Below are 17428 nucleotides of genomic sequence, written 5' to 3' on the forward strand. Positions count from 1 at the left end.
TTTTAAATTGGTATGTGGGTGCACTGTACAGGGTTTTTAATTGGTATGTGGGTGTACTGTACACGGTTTCTGGTATGTGGGTGTACTGTATGTAGTTTTAAATTGGTATGTGAGTGTACTGTACAGGGTTTTTCATTGGTATGTGGGTGTACTGTACAGGGTTTTTCATTGGTATGTGGGTGTACTGTACACGGTTTCTGGTATGTGGGTGTACTGTACATGGTTTTTAATTGGTATGTGGGTGTACTCACACAATGGCCTGCTGTTGAAAAGGTTACGTATGATAGAGTTTGCAAACAAGCCGGCAAACTTATCACGTCCAGAGACGGCGTGCTTAGGGATGCAGCGCCAATTGCTGGCAAAATGCAGAACGGTCAATTATTGGACGACTCCACGCAATACCACCGGCACTATGAGCCGAGCCCCCAGGTGGGCCTCAGGTGGACAGGCTACCGATGAAGCTATCCTGCCACTCCGATTCAGTTCTACGGCATGGATATTCTCCCTTTCACACTTTTTCCCGAGCCCGATGATCAATTCTCCACATTGTGTACACTGCGTGTACGTTGTTTCATGCAATACTACTAGTACTACTACAACAACAACAACAACAGGCATTTTAAGGCCATTTTCCCTGCAAGAGCGGGGGTTGGCCTTGCGGTCCCCATGACAATCTTCTCCATTTTCATGTTTCTCCAGTTTCTTCTGGTTTCATGCAATACTTTCCAGTTTCATTCTCCAGTTTCATGCAATACTGAAACCGACAAATATCACATGCATGAACATTTTCATATCGATCACCGATTCCTTAATATGACAAACAGAAATTATTCCAGGAGGAAATTTTCAAAATTAACTTTCTGCCGGCCAACTTGCATTCGTAAAAAATAAATAAATAAAAGGATCAATGCCATAAAAGTTTAAACATAAAACTAGAACAAAGTCCATGTCGCGTCATCGCAAATCCCCTACGCTTCCTACTTAAAGCAAAAAGTTCCACTAGGAATGACACAATATCAAATTTTGGGTTCAATTTTTTCCCCAGTTTTGACACCTGTGACCTTTGGTCCCCACTCCCATGAGCATGAACCGGGGTAAAATCCAAATAAATCGTTGCCTATTTAATTCCTCCCCCAATGTTGATTGCATATACAAAATTTCATTGAAAGTGTTTAAAATGTGCCTCTAATTGCATTTCCGGATCCAGATCTTCACCAAAATCAAATCAATTAATCATCGTCATAAACCCAACCTGTCCACAAAGTTTCGACCAAATCTGTCCATAACATTTTGAGATAATCTACTCACAGACACTCACAAAACTACTCAAACTACTCACAAAGTTTGTTTTCAAAACTACTCAAATTACTCACAAACTACTCACTCAAACTATTCACAGACACTCACAAAACTACTCAAACATATGAGGAGGAGAGAGTTTCATTTAAACTCTCTCTTCCTCATATGTGGCGACTTCAACTGACATCATGCCAGCTGGCTGGGTGTGGGTTCCTCTCTCACCAGCCATGGCACCTCAGCAAAGGACTTCTGCGACTCATTGGGAGTGACACAATCTGTCAATTCCCCGACCCGGATCTCAGTCAACGGAGCATCTTCTCTTCTAGACTTGTTTATGGCAAACTTCCCTGAAAATGTCTGATGCGCTTCTTCTGCTACAATCGGTTCTTCTGATCAAGTGCTTGTTAAAGTGGACATCTCTCTGGCCATTCTCAGAGAGCCTCCTCAGCGCCGACGAGTCTGGCATTTCACTCAGGCCGACTGGCACGGTCTGCAAGCAGCCATCAATCAACTGGACTGGTCTCCCATCTCTACTGCCTCTGACATTCTTCCTGGGAATTCTTCCAAAGCAAACTGCTCTCTCTCATGCACAGATTTATTCCATCTCGTCTTCAGTTGCCTTACCCTTCCTCCCGTCCATGGTACACTGAATCTTGTGGTGAGGCAGTTGCCCTGAAACAACTTGCCGTTGCCTCTTGGAAGGCAAATATAACTGAAGGCAATCTCAGTTCCTTCCACCAAGCTCGGAACAAGTGTGTGTCTACTCTCAGGAGTGCCACGGAGCACTATCTCTCCACACTCAAGAATAAACTCTCAAAATCCTGGTGGCGTCTGGTCAAATCCGTTTCTGGTGTTTGTTCCCCCTCCATCCCCTCCCTTACCTCAAATGACTACAGAGTTGACACTGCACGTGACAAAGCTGAATGCCTCAACTCTGTGTTTGCCTCAAAATCTTGTGTCCCAAACCCATCTCTCTCTGTTCCCACCTTACCCAACAACAACAACAACAACAACAGCATGCATTTTAAGGCCATTTTCCCTGCTAGAGCGGGGGTTAGCCTTGCGGTCCCCATGACAATCTTCTCCATTTTGCCCTATTTTCTGCATCTCTCCTTGTTAACCCCCTTGCCCGCATTTCTTCTTCCACCATCTTCAGCTAAGTCTTTCTCAGTCTTCCCCGTCCTCTACTTCCTTCTACATTAATTTCCATCACTCTTCTCAACCAGTCACTTTCATCCTTCCTCAACACATGACCAAACCATCTCAACCTGTTCCTCTTCACAGCATCAATCACAGGCTCTATTCCCATCATCTTTCGCAATTCATCATTTGTCTTCCTCTCTCTCAACGACACTCCGCACATCCACCGAACCATTCGCATTTCCACCGTTTCAAGCCTTCGTTGCTGCTCTACATTCATGACCCATGTCTCGCTCCCATAAATCATAACACTTCTCACACATGCAGCATACACCTTTCCCTTCAGCTTCAACGACACTCCCCTCCTCATCAGCACGCCACTTAGTTCCCGAAACTTCTTCCATGCACATCTCACTCTAGCAACCGTTGCCGAGTCTGATCCACCTTCTCCATTCAGCATGTCTCCGAGGCAGCAAAATGTTTTCACACCTTCCAGCTTCACGCCATCTCCAAGATCCAACTCAACATTTCCTCCATCTGCAGCTCCCTCTGTGCACACCTTACATGTGAATGTAGCTGCCACACTGGTTAATGACCCTCTCAGACCACAACATTTTTGATGAACCCACTCAGCGCACATTGTACATTGAATGGAATTCACTCCGACACCCTTCCTGCACACAGCACAGGGCCACTTCCCAGTTCTTTCCACCTCACCACATATACTTTACCACTTGCCATCACCTTCGTCTTTCCTATATTCACCTTCAGACCTTTTGTCTCCATACATTCCTTCCACTTGTTCATCTTTTCCTTCAGTCCATCCATACTTTCCGCAATCAACACCAGATCATCTGCATACAACAACTCCCACGGTAAACCCTCCTTTACGTTCTGAGCCAGCACCTCCATCACAGCTACAAATAGTAGTGGACTTAGTACCGACCCCTGATGCACTCCCACCTTCACCTCAAACTCACCACTGTTCCCGTCCTTACAGCTGTGCGCGCTCTTTTGTACATTGCCATCACTGCTCTGATCAACCATTCCTCCACTTCTAACTTCCTCAATGCCCATGTCAATACTTCGTGTGGAACCCTATCGAATGCTTTCTCCAGATCAACAAACCCAAGAAACAACTTCTTCCTCTTCTCCATGTACCTCTCCTGCAACTGCCTCACAATAAAGAGCGCGTCTGTCGTTCCTCTTCCTGGCATAAATCCAAACTACATTTCGTCGATCTTCACCTTCTTCCTTATCCTCCTCTCCAACACCCTTTCCAATACCTTCATTCCATGCTCCAATAACTTTATCGCTCAGTATGAGCCACACTCCAGAGGGTCACATTTCCCCTTGTATAGAGGGACGAGGGTACTCAGTTCCCAATCCACTGGAATGCGGCCTTCTTTCACCACCAGATTACAGATCTCTGTCATTCTCTTCACACCCCAACTTCCTGCTACCTTCAACATATCTCCCACAACTCCCGTCGGCCCTCCCGCTTTTCTACTCTTCATTGCTTTTATTGCTTCCTCAACTTCCTTCTCAGTTATCTTCTCTGCCGGTCCTAAAACTGGGTTACTCTCTATGTTGCCATCCCATTCATTCTCTGCATTCAACAGCATTTCCATATATCTTTTCCATCTTCCATTAATTCCATCTGGGTCCACAGCGATTTGTCCCACTTCATCCTTCAAGCAACTCACCCCCATCACATCACACCTCTCTTTCGCTATCTGCTTTGCAATCCTGAATATCGCTCTCTGACCCTCTTCCGAATCCAAACGTTCTCCGAACATTTTCCTACATGCCTCTTGCGCCTTTGCTACCTCTTTCTTTGCAGCCTTCTTGGCTGCCTTATAACTTTCATGCTCTGCTTTTTCTGCTCCCGTACCCTTCGCCTTCTGCCACTCCTTGAACTTCTTCCTCTTCTCGTCAATCCTCTTTCCAACTTCATCATCCCACCACCATGTTTCCGAGTGCCTCGGTGGTCCTTTTGTCCATCCACATACCTCACCAACGGCTCCAAACAGACCATCTTTCATTGACATCCAACCACGTTGAAGCTCAACCACATCATCCTCTGCCCTACTCAGACTCTCTTTTAATGCCTCCCTTACTGTCACCTCTTTCAACCTCCACACCTTCATTCTCGGTTGGTACTTCACCCGCCGAGCTCTCCTCGCACCTTTCACCCTTATGTCGCAGACAACCAAGTGGTGCTGTGAAACAGCCTCCTCCACCGGGATCACCTTTGTGTCCCGGAGATGCCCCCTATCTTGCCTACGCACCATCAGGTAGTCAACGGTTGTCGTCGACCCACCTGACGTGTATGTAACAAGCTTATTATCCCCTTTCTGGAACTGAGTATTACAAATCAATAAATCAGCTCCATCAGCAAACTCCAAAATCCTTTCACCTTCTCCATTTCTCACACCATATCCGTAACCCCCAATGAACTCCCTCAAAACCATCCATACTCCTTCCCACATGTCCATTTAGGTCTCCTCCTACCACAACAACTTCCTCATCTTTCACGTTTTCCATCAGCTTCTCTATCGCACACCATAACCTGTCCTTCTCTTCTCTTCGACCAACCTGCAGAGCATATCCCGAGATGACGTTCACCAAGAGCTTTCCAATCATCATTTTCACCATCATCAACCTTTCACTCACTTTAGTCACACTCACCACACTGTCTACAAACTCCTCAGAAAACAGGACACCAACACCATTCACACCCTCCGGGCACCCTTGCCACACAAACTTGTATTTCTGTCCCTGTCTACCCTTCACCATTCTCACACCACTTCCCTTCCATCTCGTCTCTTGCACACAACATATGTCCACTCTTCTTCTGACCAATACTTCCACCACTTCTCGTGATCTCCCTGTCATTGTCCCTACATTCCATGTCCCAAACCTCAGAAATCGAATCTCCACTTCGGGCTGTACCCTGCCCATATGTAGTTGTAATTGTCATGGTTCTCTTTTTGAGGCAATGTTTTTTTTATGGCCGAATGCCCTTCCTGATGCCAACCCTCTTAGTCGCCTGTTACAACACGCAGGGATACGGTGTACCTATTCTAACCAGGGTACACACCGGGATAAAGCTTTGAATAAAACCAAACGGGTTTAATCCCGAACAAATAAACGGAGAATGAAATCAATAATAACTACATACAATAAAGTAAAATAATCAGATAAAAACTAAGGCGTCAAGTCACAAGCACAGACGGGGCGAGGGACACAAAATGGCGACTTATCTCTGCTCTTTCAGATGACACAAGCTTCCCAAGAGAAACCAGCACCCAAAGCATTTTGAACAAAACCGCAATGCTGATGTCCATGTTGCATTCAGTGCCGTAAGCTTGCTTTGATAGAGCTGATATTTTTGGTATCCCGCCTTACCCAGTCGAAACCAAATGCTCCTGGACTCTGTGTCCTTCTCTCCTGACAAGTTAGAGAAGTTTTTGTCAAACCTCGACTCTAATTCTGCAACTGGACCAGACGGAATCAGCCCATAAGTCCTAAAATCCTGCTCTGCTGCTCTGCCGCTCTGCCGCTCTATCTCACCCTCTCTCTGTTCTTTTCACCCTCTTTTGCTCAAGGTCATCTGTCAGCATCTTGGAAATCAGCAAACATTACCGCTTTGCACAAGAAAGGTGCAAAAACAGATCCTTGCAACTACAGACCAATCAGCCTGCTCCCAATTATCAGCAAAGTCATGGAATCCATCATTGCTTCGGATATCAAATCCTTCCTCTTCTCCAATGGCTTGATCTCTGATCATCAATTTGGATTCAGACCAGGTCATTCTACTCTGGACATGTTGCTTCTGCTGTCTCAACAATGGATGGAGGTCCTCAATGCCAAACAGGAAATCAGAGCTGTCTCCCTCGATATATCACGTGCCTTCCATGCGGTCTGGCACCCAGGTCTGCTCACCAAACTCTCCTCCAATGGTATCCATGGAAATCTCCACGCATGGCTTGCGGACTTCCTCTCTGGTCGTAGTCAACGTGTGGCCCTGAATGGATTTCTCTCATCTCCCCTTCCTGTTCAGGCTGGAGTTCCCCAAGGCAGTGTTCTGGGCCCTGTGCTATTTCTGGTCTTCATCAATGATCTCTCTAAATCTCTGGAAAATCCTCTCTATCTCTTTGCTGATGACTCCACTCTCTGCTGCTCCATTCCTCATCCCTCAGATCGGGAGTCTGCACCCTCCTCACCCTCTGCAGACCTGGACAAAATCACAGACAAGTGGAACATGTCTTTCAATCCTGACAAATCTGACACTCTTACTATGTCTCTCCGAAAAGACCGACTGGAAACCCTCCCATCTACTTTCTCAACAATCCTCTCCAAGAAGTCTGTCGTTCAAGCTTTTGGGTCTCACTATCTGCCATGATCTTTCTTGGGAAAACCACATTTACAAGCTGGCCTCCAAAGCCAGTCGCCAACTGGGCATCCTCCGTCGTGCGAAGTCCTTCCTTGGGACACGTGAGCTCCTCACAACATACAAGGCTTTCATCCGCAGCTCAATGGAACACTCTTCCCCCCTCTGGGTGGTGCTCCTGCCTCACACCTAGCTCGGCTTCACACTGTTGAAACCAACGCTTTCAGAATCATTGGAATCTCCTGCAATGAAGCTAACTCTGAGGGCCTTTCACTCACTCACCGCAGGCAGGTTGGTGGCCTGTCTTCCCCGACTCCTCTCCGGCCTTGCTCCCCCAGCTCTCTCTGTGCTCTGTCCCCCAAATATTCCTACAGGTCACACAAGATCTGCCAGCAACCCTCTTATGGTTAAACTGCCAAAATCTAGGCTCTCTGCTCACCTTCACTCTTTCATTCCCCGTTTCTCCCGCCTCTGGAACAAACTCCCCCACTCCCTTCAATCCCACTCCTCCCTCCAGGTCTTTAAAACAGCTGTTCACCACCATCTCTTATCTTCCCCCATCCAAAACCTTGATCTTTTCTACACCCGCTAATTCACCCCAGATACACTTTTTTGAAATTCCAACTTCTTTCCTGGAAGTCCTTGCAGTGTCCATATGTTTTATACTTCTCCCACCTCCCCCCAAGCCCTCTCCCTCCCACATTTCTCTCGATGTCCCTGCTCTCAAATGTTGTGGTTGTGTCCTTCCCCCTCTCTCCCCATCTTGTCTACTGCTCCCCTTATTTTGTGTTTTATGTGTCGGTTTGACTTTTTGTGTGATTAATGTTAGCTCTTTCACGAGCCTCGATCTTGTATACAAAAAAAACAAAAAACAAAAAAACATAAACATAACAAACAGGTGAAAACATAACCTACATCACCTTCAGTGACAGAGGTAACTAGAACGGCATTCAGTGGAGAGCACATACCTCCACCTGGTTGGCCATATCACTTAATGTTGAAGAATCACTTAAAAATTATACTAGCCGGATCCGGTTCCGGATCTTCACTGAAATTGAATCGATTCTTCCTTGTCACACACACAACCTGTCCAACAAGTTTCGTCCAAATCCGTGCAAAACATTTTGAGATATCCTGCTATGTATCGATTTTGGCCCTATCTCCCAATGGTGAAGAATCACTTAAAAATTCGAGTAGCCGGATCCGAATCCGGATCTTCACCAAAATCTAATCATTTCGTCCTTGTCACATACGCTACATCTCTGCCAAATTTCGTCCGAATCCGTCCACAACGTTTTGAGATATTTTGTTGACAAACGGACAGATAAACAGACAGGTAGGGGTGAAAATATAACCTCCATCCACCTTTGGTAGTGGAGGTAACAATAATTGAAAGACCAACAAATAATTTTGGTGCTGAAGTACATCATGGTGGACATTAATAAAATCCATTTTTTTTGTTTGTGTACAAAGTCGAGGCTCATGGAGGAGCTCGAACATAGTGGGGAGTAAAGCAAGTAGTTATCACCATATTTACATCAAAGGCTCATCCAGGTACATCTCTGTGTCAAACGCTATCATCTTACTATAATTCACCAAATGTCCGTCTTTCCGTTCGAAGGTACCTCAAAGGTACCGCAAAACCGGCTCAACTGATCGCAACGATATTTTGGGTGGGTATTCCTGGGACCCCTGGGAGTAAAATAGGCTATATTGTTTTTCCAAGTTTTCCAATTTTCTAGTTTTTCCAAACACGATGGAATAATATTTACCGATATGAACAGTGATGTGGCTTTTATTGAAATTCTACAAATACTGTTTAGATTTTGATGAGAATTATGAACCTGCCGCGAATGCGGAAGTGGACAGATGACGGCAATGCGCGGGTTTGATAATATCCAAATACAACCGTCATTCAATCGTAATGTTAAATCGTTAAACGCTAATCGTGTTATTAAAGTATCAATATAATTGATGATTGGAATCGAGTGAATACAATTACGATTTTGAATGCGTAATTGTATTCACCCAAACGTACGGAACTTCACATCAGGATTTAAATAGTTGTTTATGTCACGAATGTTGTTAAAAGTTTATTTTTTATATTAATGTTATTTAATTTGTGATTGGAGTTATGCTGTTTGGAATGAAAAAAGAGATATCGAGTTCAAGTGAATGACGAAATGCTGTGACGGTTTCTACTTCCTAAAAGTGAATTTTCGGATCGTCATATGCAGATTCGCCATTGACTGGGTATGAAACACACGTACCCGTTTGTTTGCCAACGGGTACGTTTTTCATGGAAGTCCTTCACGAACGTGCTGTCCATGTCTGACATGTGACTGAAGGTGCTACAGGAATGTGGAATTTATTGGTTTCATGCTTTCGCATTCGCCGTTTCTGCATTGTCTGTTTGCTTCTGGCCTCCCACCCATGCGTGGCATGGGTACCTCACTAGTATTATATAATGTCACATCCTTAAGAGCACAAAGTGCACGTAAACTGCACATCACAGAAACACACAAATGTCAAACACCGAAATACCCATTGTACTCATGGTGTCCTCCAATGCACAAAATACATTTTCGTCTCCTGTGTTTGGACGGACTAAAACGGGTGTGATAAGACATGTGAACATTGATGCAGGTGCACAAAGACAGGGTCATACGGGAAAGAGTGCGCCGTGTCGTATCTGGAGAACCCGTGATTGAGATCGTGCTTGTTCTCCATGTAGCACTGAGAGCACAGGTCGAACTCGAAGCACACACTACACTGCCAGCGCAGACCCATAACCCCCAACTTCTTGCAGCCATCGCAGATGATATTTGGGTGTCGAATACCTAACCAGAGAGAGAGAGAGAGAGCAAGAGAGGAAAGGGTCGAATGTCATGAAGGGAAGGAACAAGACTACAGCCGAGACATCAATTTGGGAGCACAAGGAAAAGGAAAATGGAGAATGTGAGAAACACGATGGGAAGTAAACGGTTAAAAGGAAAAGGAATTGAGGATGGGAGTCCTAAAATGGAGAAAAAGGTAGGTTAAATACTTTAGGTATAGACAGGTGAGCAACAACAATAAAGGATTACCAGAGAAATGAGACCCAAAATATTACCCCAAACATAAGATTCGATTCGGGAATTTAAAAGTTTATAAAAGAGGAAATAGATCAGAAAAAGAAGTACAACACAAAGAGGAAAGGAAACGGTAACCCATCCCACCCACATTGCTTCACGGTTTCCTGTCCTACCAATCTGGGCATTGTCGTACATCAGGAGGTCGTAAGCACCCTCGTAGCTGGTACGATAGTTCGTTCTCGTACCCATGTCCCACTGTATGACCACCGTGCCCGCGGGCGTCGTGGGACTCCCTTCGTGCCCGATCTCCACCACGGTACCAGCGTGACCCTCACCGCCATCCTGGTTGCCCCAGTTCCAGTCGGGTCCTCGGACTATCCGTACGCCCACTTCCATGGCGATTCGCACGGGCGGGACGACGTAGGGCACGACCTGCACCGATTCACCCACAACAAACAGCCGATTCCAAACCCAAAGTGCAAAGAAAATGCTTCAAAATTATACCTGCCTGTCTGTCAACTGCTCCACAAACATTTCTCATTTCCCTGTCGTCTCATGCCAAGGACCCCTTCTATGTATACACACCGACATGTGTCACTGAGAGGTAAAGTGGGCTGTTCAACACGAGGCAATTTCTGAGAAAACTAGACCAGCATTCTTCGACGTCGTGACGTCGACCGACATGACTCCAGCCACATTATTACATTATTATACATATTTGTACCGAGCTTAACTTAGATCCCTTCAGCCGATCTTAAGTTATCTCGGTAAAGAAATAATTAGCTCACGTGGAATGAATTTCAGGTGAGCTTAGGCGATGGCGCGTTGTCTGTCAGTCCGTCCGTAAATACCTGAAACTTCTTCTCCGAAACCGCTGATGGGATTGCGACCAAATTTGCCACAAAATTACATTCGTTGTGTTGTGACTAAAGTTTGTTCACGGCATTAAAAAAAATTGGGGTCAAAGGGGGTTTACCGGGAGTCAAAGTGGGTCCAGGTTTGACCCCCCAAAATAGGAATTTGCTTTTTCCTCTGAAACTACACACACGATTTCGATGAAACTTGACCATAACCTTCACCACCCGTGATATACCAATGTTTGTTCAAGGCATTAGAACATTTGGGGTCTGAGGAGATATATGGGGTTAGGGAGGGCAGGGGGAGAGGGTTGCCCCCCAAAATAAGTAATTTTTTTTGTTTGTTTGTTTAAAGTCTTATGATTATGTTAGTATGATCTACATGCTGCCCTGTCTTCTAGCAACCATTAAAATTGGTTTAAAATACCTTTATTCAGGGCAGTATACTGTTTATTCTTCCAGGTGAGCACCAGGGGAATTGCCTCCATGTTTTTTACTTAACATGACCTCTGACCTTTCACCTCTTGGCCCCAAAATCAAACCAGTTAACCTTTGCATCATAATATATAATTGTGCCTCCGCCGACGAGGTCAGTTGGTAAATATATTAACTAGAACGGCACTCAGTGGAGAGCATACCTCCACCTGGTCAAATTTCAAATTTTTCAAAATTTCTAAAATCGCCATTTTAAATCCGATTGCCCTGAAAATTGAACAGCATTTGTATATTGAGCCACTAAATTGGAAAACCAACTATTTTTGAGGTCAAGAGGTCAAAGGTCAACCCAGGGTCAAACTTCCAAAATCATCACTTTCCATCCGCTCGACTTGATAATTTAACAGCATTTACATATTGCCTCACTGAATTTGGAAACCAACTATGTTAGAGGGCAAAAGGTCAAAGGTGAACTCAAGGTCAATCTTCCAATATAATCAATTTTCATCTGAAAAAGCATCACTTTACATCCCATTAACCTGAGCTTTGATCAAAACCGCCAATTTTAATCTTGATGAAATGGACAATTTGATGGATCAATGGCAACCTTTTGGGGGGGGGGGGGGGGGGGGGAGTGGGGGATTTTGCAAGTTTCGTGCTCTGCATGACGTCTTCTTGTTTGTTTGTCTGTTTGTTTGTCACCGGCCTACAGGTCACAATTCTAAACCGATCGTCACAAAACTACACCAAGTTGTAGAGGTCGTCACAATTAAGAAGCTTATTGATTTTGAGGTCAAAAGACATCTGGAGGTCAAATTTCTAAAACTCGCCATTTTTTATCCGATTGACTTGAAAATTGAACAGCATTTGTATATTGAGTCACTAAATCGGGAAACCAACTATTTGAGGTCAAAAGGTCAAAGGTCAACCCAAGGTCAAATTTCCAAAATCATTCATTTTCGATTCAGAAACCCTGGTGTTGGGCTAGCGGCTAGGGTGCCGGCTTAGGATCCTAGGATCCTGGGTTCGAATCCCGGTCGATCGCTGAATTAACGCCAGGGTGGTTGACTCAGCCTGTCATCCTTCCGAGGTCGGCTAATTGAGTACCAGTTCACTGGTAATTCCCTGTTTGTCGTTAAAGGCGGCAAAAAGGGTTGGCGTCAGGAAGGGAATCCGGCCGTAAAACATTGCTTCAAAAAGGGGACCAAAAAACAACAACAACCACGGTTCCCGAAAAAGGCCAACCCCTGCTTTGCGGGGAAAAATGGCCTCCAAAGGTGGTTATTTATATTATTTTATATTCATTTTCCAAAATCATTCATTTTCCCAGTGTGTACCCTGGATAAGAATAGGTACGCCGTATCCCTGCGTGTCGTAAGAGGCGACTAAGAGGGTTGGCGTCAGGAAGGGCATCCGGCCATAAAAACATTGCCTCAAAAAGAGAACCATGACAATTACAACTACATGTGGGCAGGGTACAGCCCGAAGTGGAGATCGGTTTCTGAGGTTTGGGACATGGAACAATGACAGGGAGATCAGGAGAAGTGGTGGAAGTATTGGTCAGAAGAAGAGTGGACATATGTTGTGTGCAAGAGACGAGATGGAAGGGAAGTGGTGTGAGAATGGTGAAGGGTAGACAGGGACAGAAATACAAGTTTGTGTGGCAAGGGTGCCCGGAGGGCGTGAATGGTGTTGGTGTCCTGTTTTCTGAGGAGTTTGTAGACAGTGTGGTGAGTGTGACTAGAGTGAGTGATAGGTTGATGATGGTGAAAATGATGATTGGAAAGCTCTTGGTGAACGTCATCTCGGGATATGCTCCGCAGGTTGGTCGAAGCGATGAAGAGAAGGACAAGTTCTGGTGTGCGACAGAGAAGCTGATGGAAAACGTGAAAGATGAGGAAGTTGTTGTGGTAGTAGGAGGAGACCTAAATGGACATGTGGGAAGGAGTATGGATGGTTTTGACGGAGTTCATGGGGCCTACGGATATGGTGTGAGAAATGGAGAAGGTGAAAGGATTTTGGAGTTTGCTGATGGAGCTGATTTGTTGATTTGTAATACTCAGTTCCAGAAAGAGGATAATAAGCTTGTTACATACACGTCAGGTGGGTCGACGACAACCGTTGACTACCTGATGGTGCGTAGGCGAGATAGGGGGCACCTCCGGGACACAAAGGTGATCCCGGGGGAGAAGGCTGTTTCACAGCACCAGTTGGTTGTCTGCGACGTAAGGGTGAAAGGTGCGAGGAGAGCTTGGCGGGTGAAGTACCAACCGAGAATGAAGGTGTGGAGGTTGAAAGAGGTGACAGTAAGGGAGGTATTAAAAGAGAGGCTGAGTATGGTCGAGGCTGATGTGGTTGAGCTTGAAAGTGGTTGGATGTCAATGAAAGCTAGTCTGTTGGGAGCCGTTGGTGAGGTATGTGGATGGACAAAAGGACTATCGAGGCACTCGGAAACATGGTGGTGGGATGATGAAGTTGGAAAGAGGATTGACGAGAAGAGGAAGAAGTTCAAGGAGTGGCAGAAGGCAAAGGGTACGGGAGCAGAAACAGCAGAGCATGAAAGTTATAAGGCAGCCAGGAAGGCTGCAAAGAAAGAGGTAGCAAAGGCGCAGGAGGCATGTAGGAAAATGTTCGGAGAACGCTTGGATTCGGAAGAGGGTCAGAAAGTGGTATTCAGGATTGCAAAGCAGATAGCGAAAGAGAGGTGTGATGTGATGGGGGTGAGTTGCTTGAAGGATGAAGTGGGACAAATCGTTGTCGACACAGATGGAATTAAAGGAAGATGGAAAAGATATATGGAAATGCTGTTGAATACAGAGAATGAATGGGATGGCAACATAGAGAGTAACCCAGTTTTAGGACCGGCAGAGAAGATAACTGAGAAGGAAGTTGAGGAAGCGATAAAAGCAATGAAGGGTAGAAAAGCGGGAGGGCCGACGGGAGTTGTGGGAGATATGTTGAAGGCAGCAGGAAGTTGGGGTGTGAAGAGAATGACAGAGATCTGTAATCTAGTGGTGAAAGAAGGCCGCATTCCAGTGGATTGGGAACTGAGTACCCTCGTCCCTCTATACAAGGGGAAAGGTGACCCTCTGGAGTGTGGCTCGTACCGGCGATAAAGTTATTGGAGCATGGAATGAAGGTATTGGAAAGGGTGTTGGAGAGGAGGATAAGGAAGAAAGTGAAGATCGACGAAATGCAGTTTGGATTCATGCCAGGAAGAGGAACGACAGACGCGCTTTTCATTGTGAGGCAGTTGCAGGAGAAGTACATGGAGAAGAGGAAGAAGTTGTTTCTTGGGTTTGTTGATCTGGAGAAAGCATTCGATCGGGTTCCAAGCAAAGTATTGACATGGGCATTGAGGAAGTTAGGAGTGGAGGAATGGTTGATCATAGTGATGGCAATGTACAAAAGAGCACGCACAGCTGTAAGGACGAAGGACGGGAACAGTGGTGAGTTTGAGGTGAAGGTGGGAGTGCATCAGGGGTCGGTACTAAGTCCACTACTATTTGTAGCTGTGATGGAGGTGCTGGCTCAGAACGTAAAGGAGGGTTTACCATGGGAGTTGTTGTATGCAGATGATCTGGTGTTGATTGCGGAAAGTATGGATGGACTGAAGGAAAAGATGAACACGTGGAAGGAATGTATGGAGACAAAAGGTCTGAAGGTGAATATCCGAAAGACGAAGGTGATGGCAAGTGGTAAAGCATGTGGTGAGGTGGAAAGAACTGGGAAGTGGCCCTGTGCTGTGTGTAGGAAGGGTGTCGGAGGGAACTCCCTTCAGTGTACAATGTGCGCTGAGTGGGTTCATCAAAAATGTAGTGGTCTGAGAGGGTCATTAACCAGTGTGGCAGCTACATTCAAATGTAAGGTGTGCACAGAGGGAGCTGCAGATGGAGGAAATGTTGAGTTGGATCTTGGAGACGGCGTGAAGCTGGAAGGTGTGAAAACATTTTGCTACCTCGGAGACATGCTGAATGGAGAAGGTGGATCAGACTCGGCAACGGTTGCTCGAGTGAGATGTGCATGGAAGAAGTTTCGGGAATTGAGTGGCGTGCTGATGATGAGGGGAGTGTCGTTGAAGCTGAAGGGAAAGGTATATGCTGCATGTGTGAGAAGTGTTATGATTTATGGGAGCGAGACATGGGTAATGAACGTAGAGCAGCAACGAAGGTTGGAAAGGGTGGAAATGCGAATGGTTCGACGGATGTGCGGAGTATCGTTGAGAGAGAGGAAGACAAATGATGAATTGCGAAAGATGATGGGAATAGAGCCTGTGATTGATGCTGTGAAGAGGAACAGGTTGAGATGGTTTGGTCATGTGTTGAGGAAGGATGAAAGTGACTGGTTGAGAAGAGTGATGGAAATGAATGTAGAAGGAAGTAGAAGACGGGGAAGACCAAGAAAGACTTGGCTAAAGATGGTGGAGGAAGAAATGCGGGCAAGGGGGTTAACAAGGAGAGATGCAGAAAATAGGGCAAAATGGAGAAGATTGTCATGGGGACCGCAAGGCTAACCCCCGCTCTAGCAGGGAAAATGGCCTTTAAAGTGCATGTTGTTGTTGTTGTATTCATTTTCATCTGATAGACCCTGGTGTTGGGCTAGCGGCTAGGGTGCCAGCTTAGGATCCTAGGATCCTGGGTTTGAATCCCGGTCGATCGCTGAATTAACGCCAGGGGGGTTGACTCAGCCTGTCATCCTTCCGAGGTCGGCTAATTGAGTACCAGTTCACTGGTAATTCCCTGCTTGTCGTAAAAGGTGACAAAAAGGGTTGGCGGCAGGAAGGGCATCCGGCCGTAAAACATTGCTTCAAAAAGGGGACCAAAAAACAACAACAACCACGGTCCCCGAAAAAGGCCAACCCCCGCTTTGCGGGGAAAAATGGCCTCTAACGGTGTTTATTTTTATTTTTATTCATTTTCATCTGAAAAACCATCAATTTTCATCCCATTGACTTGTTGACGTGAACAGCATATGCACATTGAGTCATTAAATAGGAAAACCAACTATTTGAGGTCAAAAGGTCAAAGGTCTACTCAAGGTCAAACTTCCAAAATGACAAATTTTCATCTGAAAAACAGTAAAGTTTCATCCAATCGGCTTGAAAATAGAAGAGCATGTGCATAGTACCTCACTGAATTGGGAAACAAACTATTTTTTCAAACTATTTGTGGTCAAAAGGTCAAAGGTCAACTCACGGTCAAACTTCCAAAATCATGAATTTTCATCCGAAACCCCATCAATTTTCATCCGATTGACCTGAAAATTGAACAGCATTTGTATAGTGCCTCACTGAATTGAAAAACCCACTATTTTTAAGGTCAATAGGTGAAAGGTCAACTCAAGGTCAAACTTCTAAAATTATCAATTTTCATCTGAAAAACTGTCAATTTCCATCCGATTGAAATGAAAATTGAACAACATTTGCACATCGAGTCACTAAATAGGGAAACCAACTATTTTGGAGGTCAAAAGGTCAACTAGAGGTCAAACTTCCAAAACCTTCAAATTTCATCTGAAAAATCATCAATTTTCATCTGATTGACTTGAAAATTTAACAGCGTTTGCACAGCGCCTCACTGAATTGGGAAACCAACTATTTTTGAGGTCAAAAGGTCAAAGGTAAACTCAAGGTGAAACTTCTATAATCATCATTTTTCATTTGAAAAATCGTCACTTTTCATCCTATTAACCCGAGCTTTGATCGAGATCGTCAATTTTAATATGGGTTAAATGGACAATTTGATGGATCAATAGCATCCTCTTAAGGGGAGGGCGAGGGGAGGGGGTGGTGGAGGGGGGGGCGTGGTGGAGGGGGGGGCGTGGTGGAGGTGGGGGGTGGGTGGTGGAGGTGGGGGTGGTGGAGGGGGGGTGGTGGAGGTGGGGGTGGTGGAGGGGGGGTGGTGGAGGTGGGGGTGGTGGAGGTGGGGGTGGTGGAGGGGGGGTGGTGGAGGGGGGGGTGGTGGAGGGGGGGGGTGGTGAGGGGGGGCGGGGGGTGTGGAGGGGGGGTGGTGGGAGGGGGGGCGGGGGGGTGGTGGAGGGGGTGGATTTTGCAAGTATCATGCTCTGCATGATGTCTTCTTGTTTAATTGTCGGACCAACGCTATAAAGGTCATCCGGCTCATCAAGGTGCGACTGCAGTCGTTTGAAGCACCAAAATGAGTGTGGTACTTATTATTAGTACAGGAAGTAGAAATTATCACAATAATGGATAATCGACCTTCGTGAGT

The 17428-nt window shown here is 45.7% G+C and overlaps 1 protein-coding gene across 2 annotated transcripts in view; it reads right to left on the minus strand.

Annotated features, from left to right (window-relative positions):
* Window positions 1-17428, minus strand: part of MIB2 (MIB E3 ubiquitin protein ligase 2) — a 71162-nt gene that overhangs the window by 53158 nt on the left and 576 nt on the right. For both annotated transcript variants that reach the window (XM_068121238.2, XM_068121239.2), the window contains exons 2-3: window positions 10083-10341; window positions 9504-9675 (exon numbers count right to left, since the gene is read on the minus strand). In XM_068121238.2, coding sequence (XP_067977339.2) covers window positions 9504-9675; window positions 10083-10305 — 395 coding nt within the window. In that variant the 5' untranslated portion in view covers window positions 10306-10341. The remainder of the gene's footprint in view (window positions 1-9503; window positions 9676-10082; window positions 10342-17428) is intronic.

This window comes from Myxine glutinosa, chromosome 6 (assembly GCF_964187855.1).
Source record: "Myxine glutinosa chromosome 6, kmMyxGlut1.1, whole genome shotgun sequence".
NCBI lineage: Eukaryota > Metazoa > Chordata > Myxini > Myxiniformes > Myxinidae > Myxine > Myxine glutinosa.